General features: G+C 41.4%; 2 protein-coding genes across 3 annotated transcripts in view; one reads left to right on the top strand and one right to left on the bottom strand.

Moving 5' to 3' along the window:
• Window positions 1-238: 238 nt before the first annotated feature.
• Window positions 239-9,939, top strand: daw1 (dynein assembly factor with WDR repeat domains 1). The gene is made up of 13 exons (XM_072391639.1): window positions 239-323; window positions 650-722; window positions 1,144-1,288; window positions 2,021-2,079; window positions 3,196-3,318; window positions 3,426-3,525; window positions 3,815-3,922; window positions 4,469-4,575; window positions 4,697-4,799; window positions 6,485-6,599; window positions 6,785-6,861; window positions 8,683-8,845; window positions 8,985-9,939. Exons 1-13 carry the CDS (start codon window positions 239-241, stop codon window positions 9,017-9,019), a joined length of 1,293 nt encoding a protein of 430 aa, XP_072247740.1. The 3' UTR covers window positions 9,020-9,939.
• An 870-nt stretch (window positions 9,940-10,809) lies between these two features.
• The window catches only part of sphkap (SPHK1 interactor, AKAP domain containing), a 133,502-nt gene continuing 116,419 nt past the window's right edge, over window positions 10,810-27,892 (bottom strand). Inside the window, exons 4-12 of one of the 2 annotated variants that reach the window (XM_072392669.1) lie at window positions 22,920-22,979; window positions 22,382-22,522; window positions 21,202-21,466; window positions 17,164-20,509; window positions 14,730-14,888; window positions 13,762-13,845; window positions 13,255-13,304; window positions 12,263-12,447; window positions 10,810-12,087 (exon numbers count right to left, since the gene is read on the bottom strand). In XM_072392669.1, coding sequence (XP_072248770.1) covers window positions 11,932-12,087; window positions 12,263-12,447; window positions 13,255-13,304; window positions 13,762-13,845; window positions 14,730-14,888; window positions 17,164-20,509; window positions 21,202-21,466; window positions 22,382-22,522; window positions 22,920-22,979 — 4,446 coding nt within the window. In that variant the 3' untranslated portion in view covers window positions 10,810-11,931. The remainder of the gene's footprint in view (window positions 12,088-12,262; window positions 12,448-13,254; window positions 13,305-13,761; window positions 13,846-14,729; window positions 14,889-17,163; window positions 20,510-21,201; window positions 21,467-22,381; window positions 22,523-22,919; window positions 22,980-27,892) is intronic. The other variant, XM_072392670.1, reaches the window with a different exon arrangement.

Raw genomic sequence — 27,892 nt, 5'->3', positions numbered from 1 at the left:
GCTGAAGCATGATTATATTAGTCATGACTTACTTGCAAAATAATTATAGACTAATTTTATGTACAAAGAAAAACATGATATCAACTTTGTTTTGAATCTTTTCTCACAATCATTTTCTCACACTTTATTTCTGCATTTCTTTTCATGTATCTCTGTGCGTTACCGTTTCAATACGTATGGTAACTCGACTGTCATTCAGACCGCATCATGGTTTCCCCCTCTGCGCCCATAGACACATATGCAGATCTGTGCCCATCCGGTTGATTCATTTAAGGCACTGCGCATGCGTGACTATTGCACGCGCTACGATTGCCATGGCTACGGTTTGTTGACCTGTGACTTTCCCCCAGCGCAAGCCAAACATGAGGCTCAAGCGGTTTCTTCTGAGATATTATCCACCAGGTAACATAATTTTTTTTTTTTTTTACTTTAGACTTTATGTTTTAATACAATGTGGCATCCCAGTGTATACTTCGACTTTGTCATTAACCCGCTGTGGCCGAACATTTGCACAACTTGTCCTGTCTGAGTTAGCATATGATAGAATAATGTAAGCATAAAATGTGTTTAATTTCCCACTCCCGTTTCCTGAAACGCAAAGGCTCAGTGACTGGCTTTAAATGTCTTAAATTGTTTTTCTGTCTATCAGGTATAATCCTGGAATATGAAGAAGCGGGATATTTGGGGACAAAATCAATCGACCTTTTGGATTTGACTCCACAGTGCGTGAGTTGTTACGTCGGGCTGACGTTCATGAAGTTGACTAAAACGACTTTGTTAAACTGAAAGCTGTTATAATCCCCAGGTTATTAATGAGGTTTCTCAGCCAAGTCTCCTCTGGGATATTAGGATCTTCACTTATCTACATTTATTATAGGCTAATGCCCCACTACTCTTAAGAACTTTTTGCAAATTAAGTTTTAGATGTAACACTAACTAAAGTTTTCCTTCCCAATAACAAAGGGACGTTTCTCGTGCACACTTAACTATTATAGGTATAGGTATTATATATAGTATTATATATAGGTAAAGGGACGAAACAACTGGATGCTTGTTCAGCTTTCAGACAGTCGATTTTCACTGATTTTGCATCATTATTTCAGTTTTTAAGATTTTTTTTGTGTGCATTTTCCCACCTTCTAGAACAAATCTGGACGAGCTTGTGGCCGAAATCAGGCTGTCAGAGCCTCTGATTACAGAGTCCCGAGCTGCACAGGTCAAAGAACTGATTCTTCGGCTTCAGAAGAAACAAGGCCAGCAGGACCACCACAGGTTCTGTTTCTGCAAGGTCAGACACAAAAGTCAGCTCTGTGACATCACTTTATTCTCAGTTACAAGGTTCTAAGGTCCAGGGTCCTGCGGCTGGCTATAATTCCTATTGCCTGGTTAACTTAAACTAATAAAAAAAAATGCATTATTGTCAGTATACACTTTTAATGAGTTGCTTATTCAGTAACTGGCTTCATCTACTTTGACACATGTCACATGTCAGATGAAAACATTTTTTTGGCAGCTTCAACTAATTGGAGGAAAATTTTAGCTCCCTGATCTGTGAATGATTTTTTTCTCATCTGTGGAAATAAAGGACTTTGTTTTGTGACTGCTCCAAAAGAGTCACTAGAGCGCAGCAGTGGTTTGGTTACCAAGTCTTTTAATTAGAGGTAAAGAAAGCATCCCTAAAGTCATGATAACAAATGGTGTTTCACTTGTGTCTTAGTGTCTTATGAACAGGACAAAACACAGTCAGATGGAGCTCAGAATTAGTTTCATGGCCAGAGAACAGAGGATTTTCATTTTTTTTTGTCTGTTGCCTAAACATTGGGGGGATTTTGCACGTCTCTGAATGAGGGAAGGAAATCATTCCTCAACTGATGAGTCAGCAGTGAGATGTCCAATCATTACATCATAGATGAATTATACGTATGGGAATCACATGGCTCATTTTCAAGATGAATTAAGGCAAACATGTTGACTCAAAAGTTTTATTTGTCACTTAATCTCTGTCTGATCTTTTGTGCAGGAGCTTAAGGCACACATACTGCCACTGACAAATGTTGCCTTTGACAAATCTGGCTCGAGGTGAGTTTGTTTCGTTCAACACTGGTCAGAATTCCTGTCGTGTCGTCCTTAATTATAATCATTATAATGATTTTTTTTTTTACGATTGGAATATTTGAATAAGACGCTCATCTACGGAAAACTGCAGCAAAAACAAAGCAAAAAATCAACTGAAATACAAATTACAAGCACAAAATGTGCCACGGACACAGTTCTTGGCACAGGAATTGTGAATATAAGTTATTCCTCGGAAGAAAAAAAAAAGAAAAGGACTTCTAAAGGGTAGAAGGCAATTACTGATTATGCCTCCAGGATGTGGCACCAAGGTTTGACTTAATGAAGCAAGTCTGTAACAATTAGTCCAAATTGTTGAATCACCGTAAATCACCATAACATACGACTAAAGAGAGCTTCAGAGTGACCTTAAATAATCTGGAGACGTGGATCCATCCCACACCAGAAGCTGCACACTGAACCTCGTTGGGCTCCGCAGAAAACTGATGTTGAATGAAAGGCACAAAATGGCAAGACAAGGCTTTGCAAAGAACATTTATAGATAAGCCACAGTCCCTGGGACTGAGGAAACAAAAGTAAAGCTGTTTAGGAATGAAGTGCATCAAAAAAATAACACAACAGAGGTTGCATTAAGCTGTGAGGCTGCTTTGCTGCCGCAGGCACTGGAGGCATTAAAGGTTTCTAAAGAGTGATGAAATTGACTCGTTCGCCGCACATCTTAGAGCAAGATGTGCGTTACCCAGTGTCACAAAACAAGATTCAAGTCAAAGGTCTTCGGTTTTTCCCGCAGGATGACGGTTCAAAGTAGACATAAAACAAGTCACGCTAAAAAAGGACGCGTGCAAACATCCAAGAGCTTGAATGTAAAGCAGCTTCTAGTTGCTGCAAGAAATGTTTCAGAGCTTGTCACTCCTGCCAGTGCTTCTGCAACCAAAAATATAGGATTTATTTTAGCTGTTCTGATTCAACAGAGTTGCCTTGTTTGCATTCTTTTCTGAAGCTATTCAAAAAAAATCTGTTCACACGTTTCACAGCTGCCAATAACTCTAACCAGCTCTGTGCTATAGTCTGAAAAATATATATTTTTTGTTGTTTTTTACTCTTGTTATTCCTACTGTGCAGGTTCATAACAGGGAGTTATGACAGGACTTGTAGAGTTTGGGACACGGCCTCTGGCACAGAGCTGCACACCCTCGAGGGTCACAGGAATGTGGTATATGCAATTGCGTTCAACAACCCCTATGGGTAATGAGCTGTTTCAGCTAAACTTTGGTGGTACATGAGAATTGTGCCGCTCTATTTCACGTTCCAAATTCACCTTTCTTGCTTTATTTCCTCTTCATTAAACTCAGAGACAAGATTGCCACGGGCTCCTTTGACAAGACCTGCAAACTGTGGTGTGCAGAGACCGGCAAATGTTTTCATACCTTTCGAGGACATTTGGCAGAAATAGTACGTATAGTAATCTGTATTAACTTAAACCTAATTGTTAGTCTCAGTTGTTCTTTCATGTGCTGCATATTAATGCACAAAGTGAGTATTCATGCAAGGTGTTACACCACAGGACTAAGTGCTTAATTCAGCCCAGAGCAAACAGCTTTCAAACTGCAGAGAACAAATAGTCCTGCTTCGGTGTCACTATGGATACGTAGATGATAAATGCATCTGAGCCGTGTTGTATTTAGTCTTGCAGTAGAATGAAACAAATTGCAACTGTAGCAACAAGTTTTGTGTTGTGTAGGTATGCCTGGCATTCAATCCCCAGAGTACGCTGGTGGCCACAGGCAGCATGGACACCACTGCCAAGCTGTGGGATGTTGAGAGTGGGGAGGAGGTGGCCACCCTTACTGTGAGTTACCCCATGTGTGCTAACTTACTGTGTCCCCTCACATTTTTATCTAGTATTGTGACTGTTATAGAAGTAATTGTTGCTGAACTGAATGCTGCTAATTGCAGTTGATACCCAGCACTTTTACCACCCAACCAAAAAGGATCTAATGATTAATTCAACTGTAACTCCCTCATAAAGCACCAATAAAGCACCTTTAGGGGAATGACGAGTCCTCTTTGATGTGCACACGGCACGTGGGTTCACAGTGTGACTGGTTGGCTGGCTCCGTCTCAGATAGGAGCAACTCTCTCTGTTCCTTTAGCTCTTCACACCATGTAGAGTCAGTCATGCTGACAGCCATCAGTGCAGCTGAGAAGCTTTGTTAATATAAAAAAAAAAAATCCAAATCTTCCTTTAAGGCTAAATTCCGTGTGTTTATCCGATCGGTGGCATTCTTTTTCAGGCCTATTAGTCCCTTTGGGGACCAAGGCAGCAAAAAAAAGGCAAAATATAAGAGAGAAATGACTCAGTGAGGGATCATGCTCTCTCTTTTATTCCATCCAGGGTCACACCGCAGAGGTCCTCTCTCTGTGCTTTAACACAGTCGGCAGTCAGCTTCTCACTGGCTCCTTTGACCACACAATTACTATGTGGGATGTTGCTTCCAAAAGGTCAGACATCACTGCTATTTTAATATGTGCATTCGTCTGTGTGTGAGCCATATGCTGTACGCGTGTAGAAACACCTGCATGCAACCAATTAAATGCAGCTGTTGTCTGCTTTTTCTCCTAGACGAGTTCACACTCTGATAGGTCACGTGGGAGAAATAAGCAATGTCCAGTTTAACTGGGATTGCTCCCTCATCATCTCAGGTTCCATGGACAAAACTTGTAAGGTGAGCTATTATCAGCCTGACACCTCCAAAGCATGCTTTTTTTTTTTTTTATGTTTTAGTGTTCTTTTCTTTTTTCCTGTCTGCAGTCTCTCTTCACAGGGCGAAATGTCATTTGTAGCCTGCCACAACAGCAGTATAAGAATAGTCATTCACTTACATTTTAAACTGTTGGCTAGAGATTGGTATCTGAAAAGTGATGGCCCACAAATTGGATCGACTCTATTTTACGCTTTCCCTCTCTCACCAGCCCCTTTGGTCTCTGTGATTTCAGGGAGAAAAAACTTAATTCCAATTCCTTAATTATGCCAAGATGAATCAAACTCACAAGTTAGAATTAGCCACTTCGCTGCACTCCTCAAGGGGAGATGGCTAAAATGAAGCTGTATGAGACAGCTAACCCAGTGTTGTTTATATTCATGTTCTTTTTCTCTTTTGCAAAGCACTCCTTCCAAAATCAGAGGGGTTGCTGTGTAAAAAAAAAAAAAAAAGAAAATAGACTCGATGCAGAATGCCAAAATGTGCAAATCATTTAAACCCTGCGTTTGATTTGAAATAGCAGAAAATACACTGAATGCTGAACATGAGAATTGCTATGATTTTTGGAAAAGTTGAGACGGGCACAACAGAAGATTGGATCCAAGACCCTGGCAGAACATTCACAATTAATCATGTTAAAAGGCAACATGTTTGTGAAAGTCGCTATAAAAAGAGCATCCCGGAGAGGCTGAATCTTTCAGAAGCAGTTTTATCAGCAAGAGTTACATTTTGGGTGTTTCTTTGAAAACGATAAAAAAAAAAAAGACTAAACAGCAGTAATGAATGTGTGATCTTTGGGCCCTCGAGCAGCTCTGCACCAAAATCAGACATGAAAACTCAAGGGGTGCATTAGTGTGTCGTGCTGCTATCTAAAAAAACAACATGTTTTTTAGAGAAGTCTTTGCTTATTTCATCAAGACTACGTCATAACAAATTTTGTATTTATAACAACACAGCTCCTTAGTACAAGAGCCCCAGAGTTAATCCGGCCTGCGGTTCAGACCCGTCACCTACCGAAACCAGCGGTTCCATCCTGAAGGATGGCAAAGGGGCCCTGAACACTTAAGAAGCCCAAATCTAATATCAAGCGAGAGTGGGGAAATATTTACCTTTCAAAACTATAGAGGTTGATACTTTAGAAAAAAAAAAGTGTTGCATCAAACCCAAAATTAACAATTTTCAAAAACATTACTTGTTATTTTTCCATTTAACATGTGAGATGTCGTTTTTTCCCCCCAGTTCTAAGTAACTGTGTAACATACGGTATTTCAGTCTTAAATGCAGCAGTAAACATCTGTTTGATATGTGGAGAAGTAGCAGTGTACCGATGATCCTACCAGGACTGTCTGTCTTTGTGTGCCTTGTGTTTTCCTCTCATATTATCGAGCGTCGTACATTCGAGTCGGCGTTGGAGTGAGCCGCGTTGAACGTCCCACCGAATATACCAAATGCTGCTAAATGACTGATACTTTTATTTTTTTTTTATTTCACAGAAACAGGATTTCATATCTTTTTCAGCCTATATATCATATATTGTATGTCACTTGCGGTTTTTGACCTTTTTAAAAAAATTGTATTTATTAAAAGCTCGCAGTCTGTCGTGAGAAACATGCCACATAAATAAACCTGAATTGTAAATGTGTTTGCAGTTGTGGGAGGCAGTCAGTGGGAAGTGTGTGGCCACCCTTATTGGACACACAGAGGAGGTGTTGGATGTGTGTTTTGATTTAAGTGGTCAGCTCATTGCTACTGCTTCTGCTGATGGTGAGACTACGTGACTTATTTTTTTCTGTCCTCTGTATTTTTATTAAATGCTCAGGGTTCATTTTAGAACGATCTATTTCCCTCTTTATTTCTAATGCCTTTGGACTACTGTGCGTACCGACATTTTGGTTTCATGGAAATCACTCTAAATCACTGTAAAAGCTGCCTGTCCCTGTCCCTTTAAGGTACAGCGCGAGTCTTCAGTGCAGCTACACACGAGTGTCTTGCGACGCTAAAGGGGCATGACGGAGAGATTTCCAAGGTACGCCACTGAACTCAAAACATTTGTTCCCAATGTTTTTCCATGTCAATTTTGAATCTCAGACTGTTTGTGCCGGTTTGAAAGTATTTACATAGAAGCATTCCAGGACTTACTCTTGATTTTAAACTAAAGGGATATCTACCATTGTTGCTTGCAGGGATGTGAAAATTAATCTTAATCTAGCGTCAAGTTGATCAAAATTTCGAAGCACAGAAGTGAGCCATCATTGTCCCTACGACCACTGAACTGTTAGGCGACAGACTGGACCATTTTTCCACTTAACTGCAGTCTTAAGAGTCAGTAAAAGTAAAAGTCAGGCCATTTGTAAGACCTTTTAAACTATGTTTATCTTAATTACTATCTTATTAATGTGATCATTTGTTACTGTCTGTACTTTTTAATTCTATAACTTCTCCTTGACGGTGCTTTAGATAGGATGCTTCTTTTGTTTACCTTGCTAACATGGGACAAAGCGTGATGCTAAAGAGGAGAGACAGTGGCCCGGGCTTCGGGATGTTTTGTGTCATCCGTGAGCATCAGTCTGACCTTGTTTTCTGAGTTTTTCAACTCAGAGCACAAACGTTACACCATTCCATGACTTGTAATCCCACATGCTTAGAATGCGCTGTTAACCTTGTTTTACGTGGATTTGTAAAGTCAAACTGACACATACTTTGGCCTCATATGTGTTTGTGTGGCCCTCTGTTGATCCTGTTCTCTAATGGAAGTGATTTTCCACAGTTGCTTTTCATGAGTGTGTTTTGCTCTGGATCTGGCTCAGAGGGGCTCTCTGTATGTGTTGACTGAAACACAGACAGCCAGGAAAAAATAGGCTGGATGGAGGATGATTCCAGAGGATTATGGCACTAATCTCCTCCTAACAGGACACTTCTCCCCCTCCTCTGCATGCATCTTAACACGTTTTTTTTTTTTCCTACAGATTTCTCCTTCTATTTCAGTATCTCGCTCTGTATGCTGTTCATTCCATTTCCATTATGTCTCAGTCTCTCCTTGTGCTAAAACACCTTGCTTTCTTCGTTTAGGAAAGATATCTATAATGGATTTGTAATGAAATGGAACTGATCTTAAAGACCAAAATCGACTTTTCTGTGTGGACTTTATTGTATGTAGCATCTTGTGTTTGGAATTCACAAGACGTTTTGCTTTCAAATGTCACTGCTCATAAAGGCAATCCTCCTCAGCCTGGGAACCTTTGTTCTTTAAACATCAGTCAGGTCCAATTGAAAACCCAATGGAAAACTCACTTTGTTATAAAAATGTGCACATTAACAACATGCTTCATAGTTGAAGATGAAGAACGAGTGGCACTTCTACGGGCCGTGGTAGAGATCTGTCCCAGCTGGTTATCTTGGTGTTTTCTTTCTCTAAGGTTGTAATATCACTGTGGTAACCACACAGTGAAGAGGACCCTCGATACGATGTAGTACATTATCTCTCCATCCATTTTCTTTACCTGATTTCTCCTTTGCAAGCGAAGACGTGAGCATTAAATGTGTCTCTTGTTATCTCAGGTTACGCAGCACCCATCATCAGATGGTAAAGCATACTTTACTGTCATGGCTTCGGAGCCAACCTGTTGTAATTATCTCTTCCTTTAGGATCTTAAACATTGTGGGAATGAGAAGCCTGGGCTATAATACAGTCAGCTTCTGCCAGGATTTCTGTAATACTCTAGTGTTTATAGAAACAGAGAAAATGTCCTAACGGTGTGTTGTCATTTCCACTACCTCTGCCATATTATGTGATTCTGAACCTCTGAATGAGGCTGAGGTTAACGCTTGGCAGTGCCTCTCCTTGTAGATTTGCTTCAGCCCCCAGGGCAGCAGGATCCTGACTGCCAGCTCAGACAAGACAGCTCGTCTGTGGGATGTTCAGTCTGGAGCCTGCCTACAAGTCTTGGAGGGCCACACTGACGAGATCTTCTCCTGTGTCTTCAACTATGAGGGTGACACCATCATCACAGGTATCCACAGACATCAAATCTGACAACCTAAAATGGAGCTGTGAGGGGTGAATGAAATCCTCCTCACGAGCGCTTTATTTCTCACATATTAGATGAAAAACATGCAGCTTTACCTGTTTGTGTTTGGGCTTCTCTACAGGCAGCAAGGACAACACATGCAGGATCTGGTACTGACCCTTCCCCCCCGCCCTGTCAGAGGCTGGGGCTCGCCTAAGTGTCAGCCACGCTGTTTTTTCCATTGTTGTTCCAACCCCCCAAAAAATCTGAAGAAAAGGTCCAGTTTTCAGAATCTTTCCTTGTGGGCAGCATGCGGATAATTTAGCACGTCGCATGTTGTTACGTAACGTGCTCTAATCTTGTATAACGTCAAATGAAAATGTTTTTGATACACAACGTGGCCATTGACTTTCTGGAGTTCATCCTCAGTAATGAGAAAACTTTGTCAGCTTGTTGGAAAGTTTCACATGAAAGAAATCTTCCGTTCATTCCGTTCCGTTCATGCAGAAATCTTCTCACGTAGCTTTTGACAAGAAAGGGATTAATCGTATTACCCGACTATAACTGGCACACTGCAACTTTATTGCCGAAGAAGTCGGGACACTAAATTCAGTGCAAGGACGTTTAAGTCTAACTGAAGATCAAAAGGCAGTACATCAAAAGTTGTGACTAAGAAATTTCCTTTATTGTTTTGCAGGGTAATAAATCAGTTATGAATATTTGTGATCTCCAGGCCCTCAGGTGGCAGGGCATTAAAGACACAGTTCTGTAGTGCAAATTACTACATGGGCTTAGTAACACTTCTGAAAACCATTTTCAGTTAACACAGTCTTATCATTGCCACCACAAATGCTAGTTAAAGCTCTGCCATGCAAAGAAAAACACCTAAAAAACAAGTTTCAGTTATATCGGCACATTCTTTGGGCATGAGCTATCTTTTGGTTTGGTCTCTCACAATCTGAAATTTGTCTTGGAAATCATGGACGTTTTCTCCTTTAACATCAAGAGGAGATTGAGCATTCGGCTTATTATCAGCACATAGCTCCAAGACAGCATCTGTAATAGAATGGAGGTGCGTTAGTGAACGCATAATCAGTTACTTGCACATCTGAGGAGGCAGCTTTAATGTTGGATGATAAACACAGGGTTTGTATACCTCCATCAGCATGAAATCATCTCAGGGAAGACCCTGATTGATTTAACAAGATGATTCCAAATCACATTCTGCACATATTACAACACTGCAACAGCACGGCTGTGTAGTAGAAGGCCAAAAAAGTATATACCGGCTATTACAAGGATGTAAGAGTCCAAGTGCTAAATTAGCCGTCCAGCAATCCAGATCTGTCAGCCTCTGCAAATGACTGAAAAAAGGAGACCTGGAACTGTTAAACAATTTAGTTTGTGCTCTGAACAAAAAAACACTGATAAGTTACAGTGGTAAACATCTTTCAGAGCGAAGCTTTCTCAGAGTCAACATGTGATATGTCTTATATGTCTGCCTGTTCGTTTTTCAGTTAAAGGCTTTTAACGAGGAGTAAAACACCGGATTCATTGATGCGCAAATCTTTTAAAACATTTTTTGGAAACAGGGTTGTTCTCTTTAAAGCTCGCTGTTAAAATGCGTTCCTCCGATGTAATTTGCAAGAACAAACATCGCCCCTCTCTGCCGCCAAATTTCTAAACATCTGAAATGACTTGCAACATTCTTACTTTTTTATTAGAACAAAAGACGTTGTGTGATCAGTATGTGAGTCTGGTTACTGTTACTGATGTCTTGTCTTCATCAGTGATGCTCTAGTTTGGTTCCTGCCGCCTTGTATGTTTCTGTAAGACCTACTTATGGATTATATTTCTGAAAGCATTATCATTCATGATTCCAATCTCTTTGATAAAAGATGACGTGGCTGTTCCATGTACTCTTCTGACATGCTTTTGAGAAAAAAAAACAAACAAAGGCAGCGTGATCTTGGCTTTGCTTCCCAAATGAATACAGAGCGAGGCAGTGTCCACGTATTCTGCAGGCTGACAAGCATGTGCAGCTACAGCGACCGCAGGTGAAAGTCTGATCTGAGTATGCCTCTGTTGACTGTTAAGAATGATCCAGATACTTCACATCACAGAAATTTATTGATGTCAAAAGATAAATACATTCAGTTCTACTGTGACAGAGTTTACAGCTGAATTGTGTGTTTTTTTTTCCCCCTCTATGCTGACGTAACACTGGATTTACCACTAAGTAGAGAAATAGACGAACCATATCCACATACAAATTCAACATTACAAACCTTACTCTGTCTTTTGGACATAGTAAAAGCTAAAATGAGCGGCCCACTACTCCAAGGTGCAGCAGTTCCAAATCTACAGTATATACAGCACAGCTATCCAAAATAATTAGTTCTCAAGTAACGGGAACAAAATCACATACTTACTTAGAACTGAGTTTCAAAGTCACAACAGAGGTGGCCCGTGAACACAACAAAGAGATGAATCTTTTGCTTACTCAAAGCAAATGTGCACATTTAAGTGGAAAGAATGACTAAGAGAGAGCTTTTTTATGGGCTTTCATTTGAACAGCTTCTTTAAGACGGTTTCGAAACAAACGGTTTGAGCATGTTGGCTTGTGTGGAGAATTGAACCTGATTTTTCCTGTTTTCCATTGCATCATATGTGTTCATTTGGAATAAATAAATAAAAGTATAATTTGGCTGTGAGAATCTCTAAATAATACATATACATCTAATTTCTAGAGCAGATAGAACCTGCTGACTATAGTCATGAGAGTTCATTCCCATAAGGAATGTCCAATTCATACACCTAATGTTGGCTCTATGTTTGTGTGCAACTCACAAGAGAGATCAGTCTGAGAACAGAAGCATGCTGTAGTTAAAGGGAGATTGGACCATTCATAGCTGCAAACAGACCTTCATGTAGCAGGTGAGAGGTAAGAATTTCTCGAGTATGCAGACTGTGTTGTGCTTTCAGCTTGCAGTAGCAGATACTTAACAACTGTTAAGGGCATGTTGGACATTTGCGAGAATGAGCGAGCATGTGGGTTTTTGATTGCAGGAAGAGTAAGTTAGTGTGTCTTAAAGGGTCTCCAAAAGCCAGTCAAACAGGCTGGCCCGGAGAGGCTGGTCCGCCACGTCCTCGGTCTCGTGTAGCTCACAGAACTGAACCACTGCGCTGAACAAGTCTGCAATTCGCCATGCCTTCTGAGACATCAGGTGGACGACCCTCTGGAACTGAGAGAAAATGCATCAAATCCAGCAATGAACATCAGGAGTTTAATGTGTGTATAAACATTTGATTGGTTTACTCTGCAGTTACAAGTGGTTAACAATTAATCTCTCTACAATATGATGAAAACTGAGCCTTTTTATTCATTTATTCATCTATTTTTTGGCTAACTACTCGTACCTTTGCGGCCCTTTTCTCTTTGGATTTCCTGAAGTAGAGAGCAGGGAGGCCCAGCTCTGAAGCGGCGATCCACTGCAGGGCCACTCTGAGCTCCGAGTCCACACACTCTTGCTCGAGGTCGCAGTTTAACACTAAGAGTTCCCTCAGGCTGCTACAGCTGCCTGCTGGACTTGCTGAACTGCTCTCTGAAAAATCAAAGGTAACGGGACATGCTTGTGGGTAAACCCTGTGCAACACACTCGACTGATGTTAACCATCACAGCAGAGTGGTACCGCATGAACAAATGGTTCTGTTTATAGCAACAAACCTTTGCAATACAATCGCACTTCATTCTTGCTTTAGGATGATCTTTGTTGCTACATAAGTTGCGAAACAAAGATCTCCTTAACGGTAAGGAACTTACATGGCTAAAGTTTCTCAAGGCTCTTGATGACTAGTTGATAAAGCCTTTATCAGTGTAAAGGTACTTCTGGAAAGCCATTTTGCTCTGTTAGACATAATGAAGGCCACACAGCTCTATGGATTAAGTGGAAGCAGTGATACATTGATTTAAATTATACAATAAAATTGATTTAAAATTGTAAATTGCATTTAAAACTATTATATTCGTACACAAGTTATTGTAAAAACCTATATGAAGACAAATCCTTCCACTCTCCCCTCGTGTTTATGGAGTTTTACAGTACTTATTCCAACATTGTAGCCATATTTTTATCAGTATTTGCCCGGATAGTTGGAGTTTTTCTTGCATAAACTGTGCATGGGACCTGACCTGAGAAGAAGTGAGTGACCTGCCGAGGCAAATGTTCTTTTACAAACTGTGACTGGTTGTGCGAGCTCTTTGGATGTAGCCTGAAGTTTTCCAGGGTTCACAGTGGTACCGTTTGAGTAGTGGGCGGTGCTGGCTCAGAACAGCGGAGCTGGTCAGTCAGAGCAAGCAGCAGTCGCAAATCTTTTTTCATATGAACATAAACAGGTGTGTAACACTTACCAACAGCATTCACCGTGGTTCCCGCCAGACGGCCTTTCTCTGTTTCCTCGCTGTGAGGAGAGACGAATATTGAAAACTGAATGTAACAGAAACTTACGTGATCCTTTTAAGGAAAGTTTCAACATTTTGGTAGATGTCTTTACTCAGTTTCTTGCAAAGAGCAAGGTACTTAAGACTATAGAGTAAATGCAAAATATAAATCACTCATTTAGATCACTATTAATTATGTTCCATCTTTTTTATTTAATCCAAACAAAAAAATGAAATAAATGCAGTAGAAATTGAATCACAGCAAGTAAGTGCATAAGCTTATTTTCCAAAAAAGTCAAACTATTACTTTAAAAAAAAAAGAATGATATATGCTTGAATGATAATACAGTTAGCGTGTCTGTTCACCATTTTTGAGAGTGAAGACACAAGAAAAAGCAACATGGTATCTGCAAACTTTGTTTAAAAAAAAAAGATGCCATGAGAGGGACTCAATAATTAGAAATATCCGAGCAATACCTGATTACTGTGCTCTGTGTGTGCACCTCAGAAAAAGCATCCAGGTCAGCCACACCGAGGCTGGATGTGCTGCTGGTCCCATTCCTGCCATCAAAAAAAAAAAAAAAGAATAGAGGTGACATCATACGTACGATGAAATGAACCTGTGAAGTGTGCAATAACCAAGCACAGAGATGCACGCCATGTTGTCTGTTAGCAGCTGTAACAGAGCTGAACGCTCAAGCTGGGAGGGCTGGTGAGTTTTGTCTGGCAGCGAGCCTGCCTGCATATGGGAATGAGTAGATCTGGAGGTAGTTTAGGTGGGTAGGGTGGACAGGCAAGGCTGGCAGCCATGCCCTTGTGTCACAACATGGATTAGGGATGAGGTGAAGTTAAAGTAAGCAGGAAGATGGAGAGCTTGCAAGGGGCAGCAGGTGTCATGGTGGTGCTGTTAACAACCTAATAATAACGTTACACTGAACACATGGAACCATCAAGCTTATTCTTTCTCTAATAGACTATGTGCTAACAACTTTATGAATAGAAATACAAGACGATGCTGTCAAAGATAATAAAGCAACAAAATTTGGGCCATTTTTGAGGCATATTACTTTTTTTTTGTTTGTTTTATGGCAAAGCACAATATTTTGTGCTTTTACCTTATTTCAACTGCAAATGAGAATCTGACGAAGCACAGAATGATGCAGTGAATGTTCTGCACTAGGCATTGAGTACCAGCATCACAGCCCTGTACCACTGCAGCTTCCAGCTAGAGGTAGTCTTGACTGCAGGAAGAGGCTAGGCCTGTATGGCTTTGTGGTACGAGCTCTTTGCCATTTACAGCAGCAGGTGAGAATACTGCAGCAGCAGGGAGTCAGTTGGCATCGGCAGAGGAGAACACAAGTGTCAGTAGCAATGGGCCAATGGGAGTGGGGTGAGGGTGGGAGTAGCAGCATTTGGAGCAGTATCGAGGAGCAACGGTTACTGACCCCTCGCTCAGCTGGATAAAACTACTGGTCTCCTCGTGGGGGTCATCTTCGGGGGTTATATGAGACCAGCTCCCCATGCTCTCTTCACTGCTAGCACTCATTGAACGCTTGTCCCTCTTCACTACTGCAGCCATCGCCACAGGCCTGTCCCTCTCGCAGCTGGGGAGAGCAAACCGCAAGATGGTGGGAGTGACCAGCAACTTGTTGCACACAGTGTCTGCTGCAAGGTGTTTTGGCGTAGTACCCAAGTTACCATAATCGCCGTTTATGTAGTGTTAAAAACTCGATGTGGTTAAACATTTAGAACATTTTTAAAATGCAGAAATGGGACAATTTATTCTACTTCGTGCAAAACACAATAGCTTCTTAGAGATGACAAGCCTTTGGAAATGTAAATAAATATGCCGTGAATAAATAGAAAGCTAATTCATTACTGTATCGTTTATGCATCAGCAAACAGCATTTCTCATGAGCACTGCTGGCTTTTCAGTGTTTTTTTTTTCCTTTTTTGTGGGGGGTTTAGGGAGTTATTAAATTAAGACATAATTAGATGTTTGAGGGTTTCCGTCCTCAACAATTCTAAAGGGAAATTAGGTTTAATTGAATAGGCAAGTGACTGAGTTCCACTGCTACACAAGGGACTAACAGTTGCACTCCACTTGTTTCTGGATTACAGGTATTGTCAAGTGAAAAGAAGCATGTCTGGAGACTGTTGGATTTTCCTTTCATTTACTTGTTGAACATGACTCATTTTGAGCACGTTAACTTTATTTAAATACACAAGATCACACCTGGCTAGTGCATTTTTACTTTAGTCTATGTAGAGATAAGCCCAACAAAATTGTATACGTATCTGTGTTTATTTATCCATTCATTTTCCTTCAACCATTATCTATCTTCCAGCTGAAAGCAAAAATAAACATGGTGTTTGGTATTCATACAGATATTTTTCTTTCTTTAAATTCACTGTCAAAACCTTTTTGCCATCACAACAATCAAAGGCTCCTCATGCTTCTTACATGTCTCTACTAGGATTTTTGTACCACTCCTTTTCTGTTGTGATCTCTAGGCTTTTAAGATTGAAAGACTTCATTGTCCTCCCTGTAGTTTCCTCCACAGACTCTGGAAGGGATTGAGGTCTGGTCCCTGGCAGGGGACCACACAACACTGTTTCTTGACCACTATACCTGCATGTTTCAGGTCACTGTTTTGTTAGAAGGTCCAATCTACAGTTTTTTCTGTAAACTGTTTGACATTATCCTTCTAGGTTCTTCTAGGGTTAACGGAAAACAATACAAACATTTTAAATTGATCCAGCCATGATCGAGACCTAAAATCACATACAGTATCAGTAACGGACACTAAAGACCAGAGTAAAGGCAAGAGAACCTTCAAACCTCAGACCCAAAGATCATAGCAAAGGATAACCATCCAATATGCAAGAGAAGACATGCAAAAAGCTTGTTAACTGTTGCTGTGATGGAAAAAGGCTTTACTGTAGAATACAATTAAACAACATGGATGATTTTGGACTCTTTAAAAAAAATGTTGAAAGTACAAATTACAGCTTGTCATTACATTTTAACACCATGTTCTCCGATCTGAATATAACTTATTGGTCACATAAGTATTAATTTTAAATCTAAACTTGAAATTAATATGAATAATTGTAGGCTTAACTCTACATACAGTTTCTATACTTTCTATGTACAAACTTTCATTGCACTTTAGCAATACCACTTACACATTTTCAGTAGTTTCACTGAAGTTCAAACTCATCTACACGAGGCAACAGTCTATCTTGTTTATGTTCTCTTACAGAGCCTACGGTTCTGGGGAAAAGCACTCACAACACGTTTTGCTCTTAAAATTTAAATGAATCATGACACCTTGCTGAGTGCTCATCTTTGAGTCTGTCTTGAATGAGACATGCAACACGGATAGCACCTACATCCTCTGTTATTTTAGCTTTGTCATTGCATTCTAAATACTTTTGAGTGTGTTGTGGTTTCAATGTGTTATCCAAGAGCGAGTGCAGTTTGTACTGATCAAGGAGATTTCAACAGGCTCTCGTAGGATAAAAGATGAGGCCACTAAAAGCCCTCTGCGCACAGTACATCACCCGAACAGCGTGAGTCACAGCCTGGCCAAAGGTCTGTCAAACCTCACACACTTCTAAATAGATTGGTTTTCTCAGTCCTCTGTGTCCCTGTTTGATTAAACTCTAAGAATAGCTTTAGTACACTGTAGACCTTTGTTTTATTTGTTCTGGGCTGGCTTTAGTACAACTTTAATGTTCGTTTTTAAAAATAACCATGTCGTACATTATTGATATCTACATTTCATTTTAAGATTACGATTAGTCCACAGCTGGGCTATAAAAAAAACAAAAAAAAATTCTGACTCTCACAAAGCACTGTGAGCAGTGAAATACCTGGAGCTGTTGGTAATAGCTCTCTCCACACGCATGGTGTCTGCGGATGTTTCCTGAGGTCCTCCCCCTGTTCTTTCAGAGTTTGTAAGAGTCTCCTCAACCCTCTGATCTCCCTCAATATGGATCAGTGGCACATCTCTGGGGCCCTTCATGCAAGGAGTACCGCTGTCACTAGCCCCAGTCACCACTCCAGTGCCAGCTTGCTCTTGGCTGGACCTACTCCGACTGCAAGTTAGGTGAGATTGTTTGAACCCCCTTCTCCTTTCACCAACAGGGGTGTGCTGCTGTGGATGTGACCCAGGCGTTCCCCCAGCTACATCTAGCTGTCCTCCGAGTGCAGACCTGCCAATATCGACAATGTCAGCTGCCAGTCGATTGGCAAATTGCTGCACATGAGGCTGAGAGTCTCCCAAAGCCTCCAACTCAATACTGTCCTCTGGTTCAGCAATGATCTTGTTCTTTCTCATCAAGGACTCAATGGAGCTTGACCAGGTCTCATGGATCAGCATATCAGTGATCTGGTCAGTCTTACCCCTTTGGTAGAGGCACGAGTCGGACTTACACAGTCCTGCAGCTGACACTGAGTTGGTGGGGTAGATATTGAGCGTGTCTCCGTGCACGTTGCGGGTAAACCCGTCAAAGGAGTTGGCTTTTATGGGTGAGTTAACAGTCAGACGTGAGTCTGAAGAACGCCTGTCTGGGACAGAAGACTGTCGTATGCAGAAAGGTGTTCTAGGAGAAGGGGGGAAAAGGCTGTTGCTCCACTCTTTAGTCTTGGCAATGCCGTATTCTTTGTTCTCCTTATCCATGTCCCGAAGCATGAACCGGTAGAACTCCTCTGTGATGCTCTCTGTGCTAGACTGTTTGGACAGACAGGATGTGGCCCTGACATTAAGGTGACCATTTTTCTTTGTTGCAGCCTGTTGCACAGCTGCAGCCAGGATGTTGCTGGCATTCTTCCCTGCATAGTAGTCCAGCAGAAGGTCAAAGCCTCTGCCCTCGGTCTCCATTTGATTTATCATGAACCGCGAGAACTCATCTGTGATGCTTTCGCAGCTTGACTGCTTAGAGATTGAGCTACCACGGCTCAAGTTTTGACCTAACCGACTGCCAGGGCCCAGGGTATTTGGAGTGCCTGAGGGGTCTGCATCTTCTTCTGGAATGCTCTCATAGCTAGATGCCTTCCCACGGCTCCACCTCTCACACTGCAGCCTGCTGCGTTGCTGGCCCGTTTTGGAGGTATCCACCACATTGAGTTCAGGGCAGTTCATGATCCTGGCTGTGACTTCAGAGGCAAAGAGGGCAAAAGGGTCCTGCGGTTCATCTGGGTTTACTGACTCATCCACAACCCGGTTGACGAGCCGCTCCATTAGCTCTGGCTGCTCCTCTGTTTTCCTCTTAATCTCACTGAGCCGTGGTGCTCGATGTTTCCTGGAGGCTGCATTGCTGCTCTGACCCTCTTTCCTCCTGAGAACTGTGCGGCAAGCTGGCATCAAGTAGGCCTCTGGCCCTTCTGTAGATGTCCCTTTTAGGGCGCAGAACCAAGGCTGTTTCCCAGTGGAATTTTCCAGACAAATGGCTGCCAGTTCTGTGGCCATAGACACCACTGTCGAGGCCAAGTCATCAGCATAGCAAGTAATGGGTGTCCTGGGCTCAGAGTCTGTTCTCAGAGAGATCAGAGAACTGCAAGAATTGAGGGAGGACTGTGGGGTGAGGGAGTTCTGTCTGCTGTCACTGCCTGTTACTAGCCGGCCTCTCCACTCTGTGCTGTAAATGGGGATTTCACTTAAAGATTCTCTGACTGCACCACTACTCTGCTGCTGATCAGACAAGTCTTTGAGTTTATACTGTCTGCATAATGACTGCTGCTGTTGCTCTTTGAAGAACTCCGTGGAGGGAGGTGCAATAACATCAGCATCCTCTAGCACAATTTTCTGCTTCAGGCCTGGAACTATGGGAAACTTATCTGGGCAGTGTTGCATGTCACTCAGGTTCTCAGTATCAGTGGAGTGACTATGGCCAACTAAGCTCTGTAACTGGTTAGGTGGATCCTTGCTTTCCTTTGTGGCAAAATTCTCATTAATACAAATATCTGCCTCTTGTGCTTGGTCTGCCTCTCTGTCACATCCGGAGATGTGACTGATTTTTTTCTGAGTCAGGCAAAGAATATCAAACAGCAGGTTATTTACACTGTCCTGCAAAAAAACTTGGAGACTTGGAGCCTCTTTCCCAGCACCCTCCAGTTCTTTTTTCTTTTTTGCCTTCACTAAAGCATGCTTGAAGAGGCTGTCTGCCACTTCATTTATTAAGTCATCTACCTCGCTTTCATCCATGCAGCTTTTTTTTGGACAAGTGATGCCGTCTACTATCTTGTTATGCGTGGTTTCCAGCAGGTGTGCGACACTCTTGTAACCTTGTGGTTGAGTCAGCACCTCAGCGGCTTCTCTGTGCAGGACTTCAGCAATGTTAGCTCGAAATGCTTCAACACTTGTACCCTCTGCTACGCTGCAGTGCAGCGTGAATGCAGCAGAGGCCTTGGCAGCAGACATCAGACCCTCTGATGTTGTGTAAACCTCAGTGGACTCTGCATCAGAATCATCACCTCCGGCAGAGTCCTCTGTTAGTTCCACAGCAGCCACTGCTCCAGCTACTTGAGCCATGCCACACATAGCTGAGGAGACGGAGTAGTCTCCTCTGCCCTCTCCCTCCTGCAGATTGTAGTCAATGTGTTCTTCTGAAGCAGAATCAAGGGCGAGCTTTTCAGTCAGCTGTGGGGTAGTAATGGTGCCAATAACACTGGCAGCGCAGGCCAAAGCCATTTCCACGTGTTTGTGTCCTCCGTGATGTTGGGAAACTTGAGCATGGGTCCCGTTTTCTGGCATTTTTCTGGTTTTGGCAGAAATATCGCGGTCGTGCACATGAGACACCTGTGTCTCTGGCCACTCTGCAGCTCCGTCAGAACTGTCTGGGCTCTGAACTATGACGATTTTGGGGAGTTCAAAAGAGTAAGTGCGCTGTTGCGAAGACTCTTTGTTCTTTAAAGGACCAACTGAGATGGAAGGACAGTTGGAGAGAGACACACTGACAGCTGCCTCGGAGACAAAGGATGTTTCATCTTGAGAGAGTCGTATGAAGGCATCTTGCAGTACAGACTCAGCTAGATTGGTGGCATAGTGACCAGCTGATTCCTTAGTATTGCTGCTTGCTTGTAGATGCCCTTCCCTTTTCATGTCAGCAGCCTTCCGGTTCAGACGCTGGGCCAGCTGCCCCCTTTGACCTGCAACTCTGACACAGGGTTTCTGTGCAGCCTCGACCAAGCTCTCTCCCAGGCCGCCACTCTCTCGCTCTGAGAAGAGACAGAGGAAAAACAAGGAAAGACAAGAAATTAAAAATGTCTAAACTGATAAGAAAGCAGCTTCATCAGTTTCTTAAACGCCATGCCAGGAGAGGAGCATTACTCTGTTTTACCCCTCACTGGCTGTTGGAGCTGGGTTTGTTGCATTTACTTTGGAGAGAAAAATTTGATTACACAAAATATGCAGTTTATATCAAATCTGAACTAAAATTAAAATCCATTTGCCCAAAAAAACAAACGTGACCATAATAATACTTTTCATTTGAAATAGTTCATTCTAATTTCATGTCAGCTATAGTGTCATGATAGTTGACATTTGTCTGTTTTGTAAGAAATGGCAGCAGTGCTGCGGTGACAGCACACTGTGTTCTTCCATTGTTTCATTATCCAGCGGATTAGGGCCGCTCAAATGGCAGACTTAACCAACATTCATATGAATGCTCAGCATGCGCCAACACAACTCGAGAACACATTTCATAGAGTGAAGTTCCGAGAATAATGTTGAGTACATAAACTTTGGTCAATCCAGATAAACAAATGGGAACTTTGTAAACTTTTAACTTGCTAATGAGTTAATTCAAAATGTTGTAATGGACAACCATGTGGTATCATTACAGCAGATTTTGAGAGACTATGCCTAGTAACAGATGAAAATAAACCTCTGCAGAGGTAATGAAGCTCACCATTTCTTAAGCCATCGTCCTCGCTGTCATCTCCGAGGTGCTCCGAGGCCGTCTGGAAGTCTTCTTCTATGGACGAGACGGAACGGTTGGTGTCGTCATCGACTCGCTGTCCGGCTGCTCGTCTCTGCTGAAACTGCCGCTCTTTCCCCCACTGCATTCCCATCAGGAACTTGTTGATCTCAAAGATGAGGCTGGCTGGTGGTGTGGAGCGCCTCCTCCCGGAACACTGAAGCAGGCATACACCTGTGCTTCTGTGCTGCCCACTCTGAAAGGAACATGTACAGATATCTGAAACACTATACACACAAAGGCCTACAGGTACGGACTCATCATAAACCCACAATGCTACATAGCAAGCATATAGAAAGCCACAATTAACCCATCTGACCCGAGTCAGAAATAATGCATTAAATGTGCCACTTTGTTTACCTTCCTTTGATGCCCTTGGACTTCCTAATCCAAGTTGAATGTCTGTGCGTGGTCATCAAGGTGTGTACTGAGTGTTTTTTTTTTTTTATTTTACAAAGATTTATTTGGTGAGTTTTAAAAAGAGGCTATCAGAAGGGAACAAAAAAAAAGTAGATATAGGTTTGCCATTTGTGTGCTTGTCTTTTTAAATGTTCAGCGTATTGAAATAAAGTGAAGAAATCTTTTCATTAAGTCGTCCATTCTTCTGTACCTGGGGGTGTATTGTCCATCCTGCTCCAATAAAAAACTGTCAAATTTTCAATGACATCCAGAGATGCTGGGTCTAACTTCTGGCTTCTTGTCAACAAATGAAGTGCACACACATTATACAAGATGAATCTTGACACCTAATTGCATGTATTTATATGAAAGCAGTTTAATGTTAACTTTGTGTTCAGACACACTTTTACACCTTTTATCTGTATAATTATGCTGTAGCACTTCTCAAAGTGGTATCACGTCGATCTAATTTAGATCAGCAGAAGTCTAACTCACATCCAGTGTTTGTCGTAATAGTTTAGGAAAGAAAAAATACTTCACTAAGGTTATATAAGGAGAATTACTACATATTTTCCCCAGCACAAAAGACATCTAATCCCACAAAAATGGAAGGAAATTGCTGTACAGTTTAAACTCTTTGTTCCACACCCCAGGCCAGTTTTTTCAAAGAGTTGTAATAATTGTAAAGATTTGTAGATCACTGCAAACTCACCTGCAGGGGGGAGTGTGGGTGTGTTTGGCAAATTTCTGAGGCTTCCAAGCCACCGAGCAGTAGGATCTCATTTTCTTTCGGCTGGTGGACAGTCAGTAATTCAACGAGCTTTGGCAGGTCTGGAGACACTGATGCCAATTTCTGCAAGATACATGCAGAGCACAGAGACAATACTTGATGATGACAACGAAAGCCTTTATGAGACTTTGAAACTGAACGCAATGTGCTCTGCGGTTCAAGTCAGAGACACATAATTATCAAATCCTTCCTGCGAGAAGTCTTGAACCATGTGGAATGATTATTGATCGCCCACCCCTGTCACCAGCAGCTGCAAAAGGCTGCGAAATCTGCATATCATCTAAACAAATCAGCCCTCTAATTCTGGGTAATGATCTTGAATCCATGGCAACGGAGGCGACGTGTTTATGTGAAATATAATGAACAGAGTTCCTGCAAGACGAAAAGTGGGCAAGAAAGAAAAAAGAGCAGGAGGAATGAGAGGACGGCACAAGCGTCTGTGGATGAGGAATCAGCTCACCTTGATGCTTTTGTCATCACGACAATCTGTTTTCTGCGGGTCCAGATTTACAAAACAGATCTGAGAAAGAGGGAAAGATAAAAAAAATGTAAAAAAAGAGGACATAAGAGTGAAAATGTGACACATAACATTTTGAATAAAATGGCAAAGCACAAGTAGAGTAGAAAGTAAAGGTAAAATAACGGCTCTGCCTTTCCCATTGCCATTTCTCTGACCCAAATTCTGTCACTCTGACAAAACAATATCTCCCCCCTGAGTGACTGTTGTCTGTTGTGTTTGAATAACTACAGTACAGCGGTGTCTCTCATTGGCAAAAGCCACTCTGAGAAGACTTTGTCTCTCAGGGGCTTCTAGCCCTGTCTTGACTCCTTCGTGGGGCCTCTATCTTCCTCTCCTCCTGCCTCACATGCCTTTGCCGCAGGCTGCAGGTTTAATGGTCTGTGATGGAGTCCTCATGTCAGTGCTGGGAGCCGGGGACTGTCTAACAGCTGCTGTTTGATTCAGCTGCACAAAGCCTCTGATGTAACGTGGCATAGCCAAGCTGGTCCTGTGTGGCTAAATGAATAAGTACAAGTCGAAAAGGATTTGAGGTAAGGGGTGGGGGGGTGAGGTGGTTTCCACTTGAGCAGCAGCAGCTAAATTCGGCATGCAAGGTGGGCAAGGTACTGTGACGTGCTTTGAGGAAAAGTTGTATTTGTGTCAGTCACGAGCACATACGTCACAAGCAAAATCCTCACAGCTTTTTATCACTACTGATCAAGCCTCGTCATACTGAGAGTGATTGAAGCAGTCTCACTCTTTCTAATGAAAAACATGCGCAGGTGGGAACCTGCTGTTTCCGTCTTTATCTCAACACCTCCATATCAGCTCTACTTGCTGCTTTCTTCCCTTTTCCCCTGCTATCAACACCTGCAAAAATATATATAGTTATAAAGAAAAAAAGTCTCAATATTTTAGATTCAGCCTGACGAGCCTTTGAACGCAGCTTGTGAGATGTAATATATTCTTCATGATTTTCATCTTTTTCCTTTTATCTGTTGTTTGAAATGAGTTACAGTCCTGGAAAGTCATGTCACGACGCAGCCATGTCAGAAACAACGTCGAAGTACTATACTTTCTGTACCATTTGTCCTTTACAAAACATTGACTGTATCTGGCTGCAGTTTTAATACTGTGACACTAACAAACAGGTCAATGTACTCACTCAAGTTTATATCTTAAAATAATTAGTTATCCAGCTTTGCTTTACATGTTATCATCCTTTAAAAGACTGCATTTAGAATAAAGCTAGAATTAGAAAAGAGGGCAATGGGCAACAGAGAAATTTGCACTCCTCGCCTTCAATCTAATATCCTCCAGTAAAATAAAACATTGTCCAAACTATCAAGGCTATCAAAGCTAATGTGATGACACTTGCTGGTTTAAAGCAGAGTCAGTCAGGTATGAAAAATGTTAAATCAATGGCAGCTAACAGTGAGAGAATGTTTGAAAAGACCTTCCTGTTTGATCCTGATCAAATAGTGTTTTTTTTTCTGTCCTATACTTTTCATGCGGTGCATGTGCCAACCTATAGCCTTTATCTGAATACCAACAGAATATCTCTTTTGTTACCTCTCTCACAATAGTAACAGCAATCTACTCCCTGAGCAGCAAACTTGCTCTCTAATTGCTGAAGTCAGTTTACTGAGCGTAATGAGGATATCTTTTGTCAGAATAGCCTTTAAATGTCAACAGCATACACATAGGACCTGAGATTAATTCAGACAATTTACTGAAAACAAAGACTATGGACCAGTATTACCACTTGCTGACCCTAGCCTGTATGAAATAATGTGTTTAAGTCAACCTGTAGGACACATGCAACTCTTTCACCTCATTCAGTTTTGTATATGCATGCAAATACAAGTAATAGTCTGCAAGAGTTTCTGTTTGCCATCTAATTCAATTTGCACCTCCTATTCAATGTGATAGAACAGGAGGTTTGCTGAGGAGCGTCTCAGCAGTATTCACATGTGCTGATATTGGAAATCATCCAAGGGAAAGAAGCGATGACACCTTCCCCTGCCTGCCAACACATCGCCTGCACGTAAAATGCAGGCATAGCAAAGCGAGCGATCTTTTTGACCTTGAGAGGGGTTAAAGCAATTTAACCCCATCAGGTGGTGAGAGCCAAGAGGCAGCTGTTCTAAATTTGGGAGGCAGAAGACCATCTAGCCATCTGATGGTGACACAAGCCTGGGGACATGCTCCGATTCCATCACTTTTTCACAGAGACATTAGACGACACACACATGCATCAGCCTGCGTCTGATGGACTGTAAACATCAGCCGGGGGAAGATAAAGGGAAGGCAGGAAATGATATACACAGAGGGTCAAAGCAGTAATCTCATGTCATAATTCAGTGCTTCGAAATAAGAAAAAAAATTATAAGGAAAGTGGTTATGCTGTTAGTCGAGGTAGAGTTGACTAATCAGTGATCATCCATTTTTGTTTCTTTAAAATTCGGGCAAATAAACTATAGGGTTAAATGTCAATTTTAAATGGACGTTTGGCCACTTGGGGCCAGCATAAGCAAGCTGCAAACACAAAACTGTCACACCGACATTAACAGGATTATCGTCCTAAGTAATGTGATACATTGGCTCACTGTTATTTGGCCTTTAAAAAATATCAAAAAATCAAAAATGCCTTCTGGTGTTGCTGCTAAACCAAAAACGACACAGTGAGAGCAGCGAGTGAACCGAAAAACTTGAGCTGAGAGTCATTAATCCAAAACAACGAGCCAAGGGCAACAAACGTTCTGAGAGACATTCAGAGCAAACATTTTCCCATGAAAGTTACCACCACTGCTGTACAATAAGAAGGAAGATGTTTGGGGATTTTTTTTCATTCCTTGACTTGTTTCATCTGTTTTTTTGTATAAATAGCAGTTCAACATGTAGCCTGTATGCATTGAAAACATACCAACTCAGATTCAGTGAATACGGTGGCATGGAAACGTTTTCTGTTCCTGTAAGTAACTTTTCACTACAAAAAACAAACAAGAAGCTTTCTGGCTTGACCTTGTAGTCAAAAAATTGTGTCCAATTTCCTTGAGAAGGTTTTGGTTGCATGTATGTAAAGATGTGTGGAAATCAAAAGGTACAGAAACGATCATAAACACCTGATATTGTCTGAAGATGATTTAGCTTTTCTTTGAAGTATCTGCATTCAAACAATGAACAGTGCACAGATTAGAAAGTCTCAGCTTGAATATGAATAATTTAAAAATCTACAGGCTACACTGAAAGAACAAAAACAATTGTGATTTTTCTTCTTTCTTTTTTTTTAAATTAAAACCTAATACATTTCAATAATATTTGATCAAATATTACATTTGTATTTCCATCTATTGCATTTTAAATATATCAATCAATCAGTTCCCTGGCTTGGCCTTATTGTATAGAGTGTGCATGTTGTCACTGTCCCCAAATCCTCTATATACAGCAGGTTCCAACAGGTTCCAGCCCCCTGCAATCCTGAATAGGATAGGGCAGGGAAGGAAGATTAATTGATGGATGATCATTTCTTACAGTTTGAAACAACTTGTTGTGTTTTTCAGTCTTTGTTTGGACATGTTTGTCCATTCTTCCTGCAAAAAAGATTATTATTATGGTTCTCTCTTCCTCTCTTTGTTTTTTTCTTCCGTCCCACTTTGGATGCAGAGTTTCCTCAGTTATTGTCAGAAATCCTCTTAAAAACATGCTGTTTAAGTCCAGTAAGAGTGCCATATTTCATGTGGGTGACCTTGGTTCAAATCCCCTGCATAGAAGGTACTACCTCCAGTAGGGGTCTTCAGGCAAGACCTAACAGTGTAATTCGCTTTATGTAAATACACAATACTTGTTGTGTTTTTCAGTCTTTATTTGGACATGTTTGTCCATTCTTCCTGCAAAAAAGATTATTATTATGGTTCTCTCTTCCTCTCTTTGTTTTTTTCTTCTTTAGGACTTTCCATTGATTTTTGATAATTTTGTCACAGACGATAACACTTGAGATAGTTTATTGGGAATTTTGAGGTTTTTTTTTTAGGGTGATTATCCTGTTGTGGTAACCATTAAAAATCTTCAAATTCAGCTTTCCTAAAGACCCTGTGATGCTTGCTTCAGAATTTACTGGAATTTAATTGAATCCATTCTTTGCTCAAGTGAAATACTACCCCATCCCACTGGCTGCAAGCGAGGCCATGATCAATCCACCTTCATGCTTAAAAGTTGTTCTTTTCATGAAAGTTTGAACTACTTTTGCCGCCAACATACCATTGCTCACAGCAGCCAAAAAAGTTTTAATGAGAAAGGTTTTCTTCTGATCAGTCTTTCATGAAGGTATTATTTGAACAAATCTCGCTGCACAGAAGAACCTTTAAGGACTTTTAACATCAAACTAGGCTTTTAATGTGCTTCTGTTCAACAAGTTTTTCTCTGGGAGTTATTTCTTGGAGACCTTAAATTGTTCTCCACTGTGCCTGTCAACTTCCATTTGTTAATTGCATTAACTGAGGAAAAGGCTACCTTTTCCTATCTTTTTATAGCCAATGGCCAATGGCTGTTGATTATGGGGACATGTGTAAATGTGTTAATTGTATAATTAATTTATGATTCAAAGTAACAAATTTTAAGGGGGAAATGCCCAGACTTTTTTATGTCATTGCTTTTTTTCAAACATTTTCCAAACAGGACAAAACCCTGTTAAGAGGCAGCTCTATACTCTATAGAAATATGGCATTAGAGACACCAACGACCATAGTCAGCAAACAACACGGGCAACATAGATAATTGGCAGCTGTAAAGTACGTGGAAGTAAGTGGAAGCTGTAAAGTACTTTGCTAGTTCCGTTGTCAGAAATCCTCTTAAAAACATGCTGTTTTAGATGGTCTGTTTCTCTGTAAGATTGCCACCTTTCATGTGGGTGACCTGGGTTCAAATCCCCTGGA

The sequence above is a fragment of the Leuresthes tenuis genome, unplaced genomic scaffold (assembly GCF_036924035.1).
Source record: "Leuresthes tenuis unplaced genomic scaffold, fLeuTen1.0.hap1 SCAF_9, whole genome shotgun sequence".
Classification (NCBI taxonomy): Eukaryota; Metazoa; Chordata; class Actinopteri; order Atheriniformes; family Atherinopsidae; genus Leuresthes; species Leuresthes tenuis.
The sequence above is the reverse complement of the archived record's forward strand: the minus strand, read 5'-3'. Positions and strand labels throughout refer to the sequence as shown.

What these genes read in the sequence shown, in the direction of transcription:
- daw1 (XM_072391639.1), top strand. Translation starts at nt 239, where the DNA reads ATGCAGATCTGTGCCCATCCGGTTGATTCATTTAAGGCACTGCGCATG. An exon ending in ACAGGTTCTGTTTCTGCAAG is followed by an intron (nt 1,289 to 2,020) that starts GTCAGACACAAA and finishes TCTTTTGTGCAG; the next exon opens with GAGCTTAAGGCACACATACT. An exon ending in CCATGGACAAAACTTGTAAG is followed by an intron (nt 4,800 to 6,484) that starts GTGAGCTATTAT and finishes ATGTGTTTGCAG; the next exon opens with TTGTGGGAGGCAGTCAGTGG.